General features: G+C 42.7%; 1 protein-coding gene across 1 annotated transcript; it reads left to right on the top strand.

The window, feature by feature from the left end:
• The first annotated feature begins 3,382 nt into the window (after positions 1 to 3,382).
• On the top strand, positions 3,383 to 5,494 carry LOC109745936 (inorganic phosphate transporter 1-2-like). The gene has a single exon (XM_020305049.4). It carries the CDS (start codon positions 3,573 to 3,575, stop codon positions 5,148 to 5,150), a length of 1,578 nt encoding a protein of 525 aa, XP_020160638.1. The 5' UTR covers positions 3,383 to 3,572; the 3' UTR covers positions 5,151 to 5,494.
• The last annotated feature ends 789 nt before the right edge of the window (positions 5,495 to 6,283 follow it).

Here is a 6,283-nt window from a genome sequence, read left to right as displayed (position 1 = left end):
GGGAAACTAACTGTGTTCCTGATGGATAAGCTATGGCTGTTACATTCTAGAACAAATACTAGGCAGGTTCATTGATTTTTTAATGTATTGTGGAAAATAAGTTTAGAATGATATCTAAGTTACTTAAATTCTATTACAAGGTGGTTGCTCAAATAAACATTTCATCTAACACAGTGATATGTTTATTTAGAGCATGATTAAGAAAATTGATTTAGCAAGAAAATATGTACAGTCGTCGGTTCTACTAAATGGGATCATCATACTTCAACAAAAATAAACATGAGCTTCCAGTAATCGCTGGAGGGCCAAATGTCTACTGTGTTTAAAAATAGTTGATGAATGCACATAATCAACATCTACTCCCTCCCTCGGTTCCTAAATTTAAGTCTTTCCAAAGATTCTAATATGGACTACATACGGAGCAAAATGAGTGAATGTATACTCTAAAATACGTCTATATACATCCGTATGTAATCCATATAAAAATCTCTAAAAAGACTTATATTTAGGAACGGGGAGAGTAATACATATGCAGTGCAACTTCATATATTACACAATGTTAGAATATATATTGGGTTTAAAGATGTATATTAGGAGTTAGAGATAGAATTGGATTAAGAGAACGGATTTTCAACTCCCGGGTGTCGGGACACCCCCTGCTTCTCCTGCCTCGTGAACTGATCTCTGTTCTGTTATCCTGTTGTAATTTGCAGTGCGCCAGCTGGTGCACATGGGCCTTGCCACTGTACTGCATGCAGGGATCCATTCCATCACTGTGCACTTTTTCTTCACTTGTCTGGATATGAGAAGTTAGGTTTTATTCTAACGTGACAAGTAGACAACTCTCTCTCTAAACCTTGCATGCAACTCCCTCCCTTGCATGCAACACACTAGTATCTCTCTTTTAATAACTCGGCATGCAGCAGACAACTCTCTCTCTCTTAACCTTTCATGCAACACACTCTCTCTCCTACCATTTGCGTGCAACACACACTCTCCTTTTATTTATTTCAATTCTTACAATCTTGAGTCATGTGATATGGGTGGGCCGCATGCAGAATCTATATGCTGTCACTTCATCCATGACCGCATGACCTCCTGCCAGCCTAGCCCTGCCAAACTTGGTTCCGCATGCAAAAAAGCCTGCCTAATTACACTGCTACTGCAATGGGTCTGTAACTGGATAGAGGCTGCACGAATCTTATTGCCATTGGACGGACAGATTGGAGGGTGCCTAGACTCCCGGGTGCCATCACACCTTTTTGATTGGATTAAACATATACGACTTGCTCTCTACTCCAAAATCTCTCTCCTCATTGCACTCAATATATACTCCATATGAGGGTCAGATCAATACAACAACAATTTCAGACATCCTACAATTTCTACACACAAAACATTCCTATCTAACTAGCTGTCCTTTTCATTTCTCTAATATTTATCACGATAACTATAATCGATAAATGAAATGTTCTGGATTCCTTCTAGTGAATATTATCAAGTAGTATGAGCGATCATTTGCATTCTCACTGACTGGACGGAACTTTATTTATGCTATCTCACACTACTAATTTCTTCATTAAGCTGTCATTGATAATTTCATCTCTTATACCAAGTTTGTGGTTGTTCTGCTGCCATGCTATTTACTTATTTTAAAGCTGTTGTAGATAACAGATGTTGTTATAGATAAGAGTTTGATAAATTCTCTCCGGATCAATGACTTTGCTCTTATACAGTTCGTCCAAATATTTTTAATCACGTAAACTACGACACCATGAGTTCCACAGGTATGATGGCAGGAGTGGAGACCCTTATAGCTAGCCTTAAGATGGTAGGAGTGGAGACCCTTATACAGCTCTTATATTAGTTTAGCTGCAGCCCTTTATAATTAAGACTGTATTATCGTGGAGACCAACACCATGTGAAGGCTGTCTACACTGCAAATTAGTACTACAAACTAGTGACAAGTTGGCAAGGTTCCACCGCATATTCGGATCTTCACATAATTTTCTCCCGCCAGGAAGATCTTAAATAAGCTAAGTACTGTCTACATCAGGTTCTGCTCTCACGATGATCTAATGCCGCAGCTATATTATGAGCTGTGATTCGCTGGACCGATTGCAATTTGGCAAAGAGAAACGAAGAAAGTGGGAGGATGCAAGTCAACAATTTAAATATTACGGAGCGCGGCTTTCAATTCTGCACTCTTGTTGTTTAATCTGCATATGTTTAGGAGTAGCTTGTTACAAAAAACTGTTTAGTAGTTTTTATATTTCAGATGACCAATGTTCTACATATGACTGCTGCATGCACCTAATATGAATTCTGAAGTTATTTTCCTTTGTTTCTGTGACAACTATTTCATGCACCTAATATCCTTCATGAAAATTTCTTCATGTTTCCTGTGTTACAACCTACAACCAAACAACTTCTAATACATACCCCTTGTTTTCAGTTCATGTAGGATTTAAGTCAAATGACACAAAGTACAAGACATCTTTAACACCATGCACCTAATCCTTCAAGATTTTTTTTTACATTTGTCCTGTGGTACAGCCAAACAATGTCTATACAGATTCCCGTGTTCTATATTCATGTAGAATTCAAAATTATATGGTGTCACAATTCTACATATTTGCTATGCGTTTCTAGTATCATGTGGACCAACGAGACCCTTAATCTGTATATGTCTGTTAGTTTATATATGTAAAATGATCAATGTTCTGGAACATGTGGCTGCTGCATTCTATTTTGTTCTTAAGCATATCTGAATTCTGAAATTGGGTCTAGCAAGTGTTGAAAAACAATCTCAAAAGTTTTATTTGTATGAGTATGACAAGCTATCTCAGAAATACGAAAGAAAAAAAAAGTATGTGGCTGTCGGCAGGACCTAGCACTGCATATCCATTTATCATCGAAGTTTTTTTTTTTTCCTCTGGCTTACTGAAATTGGCAGAGTGCCTACCTTCTTCCTGGCATACCATGTAGGTATCGAGGAGAGAACAAATTAACCCCATATTTCAAGAAAGGTCACCTGTTCCGTACTAGTAGGGAGAACGTAAGATACAACTCATCGTATAATCTTGACCTTTTCTTGCAAAGCTTGCTTGTGTCTGTACAATCTGTTCCTTTCAGGTATATTCCCAGCATAACCATGATCTGGTTTCAGTATTTTTCTTCCCGCAATTCTATAGTACTGAAACTCAAAGGACAAACCTGAATGAAAACTAAAAGTTGGTATGTCTTAATCTTTCTAATAATAGAAATGTACCCCGACATAGCTGTAGCTCTCAAGGCAAGACATTTGACTCTGCGTATAATTTTTGTAAGAACCATCTTGATAATGTACAGTCCGTTGTACTTGCAAGCGATGCGGTAGATAGGATATTTTATACTTGCAACTAGCAATTTTAGATTGGCATGCTACAATATATCCTTACCTGTATGCCTTCACCCTGCATTATGCCTGCTATATATACGTATTAGAAGCACCGTACAAAGCACACAAACAAGAGAGAACCAGAAGAAGTACAGAAGGGGGCAGAAGTTTAGTTGAGAGATCGCCGGCGGCCATGGCGACTGAACAGCTCAACGTGTTGAAAGCACTCGATGTTGCCAAGACGCAACTGTACCATTTCAAGGCGGTCGTGATCGCCGGCATGGGCTTCTTCACGGACGCCTACGACCTCTTCTGCATCGCCCTCGTCACCAAGCTGCTGGGGCGCATCTACTACACCGACCCTGCCCTCAACGAGCCCGGCCACCTCCCGGCAAACGTGTCGGCCGCCGTGAACGGCGTGGCCCTATGCGGCACACTTGCCGGCCAGCTCTTCTTCGGCTGGCTCGGTGACAAGCTCGGCCGCAAGAGCGTCTACGGCTTCACGCTCATCCTCATGGTCCTCTGCTCCATCGCGTCCGGGCTCTCGTTTGGACACGAGGCCAAGGGCGTAATGGGGACGCTATGTTTCTTCCGCTTCTGGCTTGGCTTCGGCGTCGGCGGCGACTATCCTCTGAGCGCCACCATCATGTCGGAATATGCTAACAAGAAGACCCGCGGCACCTTTATCGCCGCTGTGTTTGCCATGCAGGGGTTTGGCATCCTATTTGGTACCATTGTCACGATCATCGTCTCGTCCGCATTCCGACATGCATTCCCTGCACCGCCATTCTACATTGACGCCGCGGCGTCCATTGGCCCGGAGGCCGACTACGTGTGGCGCATCATCGTCATGTTCGGCACCATCCCGGCCGCCCTGACCTACTACTGGCGCATGAAGATGCCCGAAACTGCGCGGTACACAGCACTCATCGCCGGCAACACGAAGCAAGCCACATCAGACATGTCCAAGGTGCTCAACAAGGAGATCTCAGAGGAGAATGTGCAGGGTGAGCGGGCCACTGGTGATACTTGGGGCCTCTTCTCGCGACAGTTCATGAAGCGCCACGGGGTGCACTTGCTAGCGACCACAAGCACTTGGTTCCTGCTCGATGTGGCCTTCTACAGCCAGAACCTGTTCCAAAAGGACATCTTCACCAAGATCGGGTGGATCCCGCCGGCCAAGACTATGAATGCATTGGAGGAGTTGTACCGCATCGCCCGCGCCCAAGCGCTCATCGCGCTCTGCGGCACCGTGCCCGGCTACTGGTTCACCGTCGCCTTCATCGACATCATCGGCAGGTTTTGGATCCAGCTCATGGGATTCACCATGATGACCATTTTCATGCTCGCAATCGCCATACCTTACGACTACTTGGTGAAGCCAGGGCACCATACCGGCTTCGTCGTGCTCTATGGGCTCACTTTCTTCTTCGCCAACTTCGGCCCCAACAGCACAACCTTCATTGTGCCAGCTGAGATCTTCCCTGCGAGGCTCCGGTCCACATGCCACGGTATCTCTGCCGCTACTGGTAAGGCGGGCGCGATCATCGGCGCGTTCGGGTTCCTGTATGCGTCGCAGGACCAGAAGAAGCCCGAGACCGGCTACTCACGGGGAATCGGCATGCGCAACGCACTCTTTGTGCTCGCAGGCACAAACTTCCTGGGCCTGCTCTTTTCCTTGTTGGTGCCAGAGTCTAAGGGCAAGTCGCTCGAGGAGCTCTCCAAGGAGAACGTCGGCGACGACGACACCATTGCTCCGACTGGTGTCTAGAGACATGCAGGTGTACTTGCACACTCGTGCATTGTTGGTGTGCTTGATTTGCTTTTTTGTGTTCTATTTTTGTTTTCTTTGCCGCGACCACTTTCTAAACTTCTAGTGTTGTAATGGTGACAATGTAATAAGTACACTGTAACAGTGATTCAAATTCCAATTCTGAAAAAAAATAAAAATATCATTTGTACTCCCTCTCATTGTTTCCCATGTCATCAATTATATTTAAGGTTTTAATACATACTGTCAATCATATTGTCTTCTTCTACGTGCACTTCGATGTAGCCAATGACAAGTTGGACAACACATACACGCAAGTAATATGGTTATTATCCACACAAGGAGCTCTATCATTGTATTCCTCTCTTAAACATTGAGAAGGAAAGAAAATTCTACTCCCTTCGTCCCATAATGCAAGACGTTTTTTGATACTATATGTTTTTTGACACTACACTAGTGTTAAAATACGTCTTATGTTATGAGACGGAGGGAGTACTTTTGGTCTTCAGACATTAGATCGATTAACTTATACTACCCAACGCCTGGAAGATGACAATAACCGCAGTTTTTGGTCATTTTGAACATGAAAATAGGATGGATGCCAATAGATTAATTCTTAGGGCGTCTATGATACAACCATGTGATTTTCCTGAAGATATTTCTAAAGTTGGCTCAGTTTTCTATACTACTTAAATTGTCTGAATCTCATTAATATTCTAGACTAATTTGTATTTTCTCATTTCCTTTTACTGTCTACTGGATTTATTTCCCTCCTGAAAAAATGTTATTTAGAAGTACCTTAAAACTAGTAAAATTCATGGGTTAAAGTTTTAGCTTTGATACGTGTAATCCAAATTCTGCCAGTAGTTGAGAGTAAACATTTCCTTTTTGCTTTAAAAGATGAATCTGTTGTGAAATGGAAGATGTGAAAGCTATAAGTATACCTCTTCGTTCACCTTTAATCATGAATGTTCTCTTATACTCCAGTGTAATCATCTTAACTTGCTCAAGAAAATAACGAGTAGCCAAATGCCCAAATATCTTCAAGAGGCCAACTAACTAAATTGTCAGGGCCCACCAGGTTAAGGGACATCCAGTGAGCTAAAAGTCCACTATTTTTCTATGAGTTGACA

This window comes from Aegilops tauschii, chromosome 4 (assembly GCF_002575655.3).
Source record: "Aegilops tauschii subsp. strangulata cultivar AL8/78 chromosome 4, Aet v6.0, whole genome shotgun sequence".
NCBI lineage: Eukaryota > Viridiplantae > Streptophyta > Magnoliopsida > Poales > Poaceae > Aegilops > Aegilops tauschii.
This window is presented reverse-complemented; position numbering and strand designations above follow the sequence as displayed.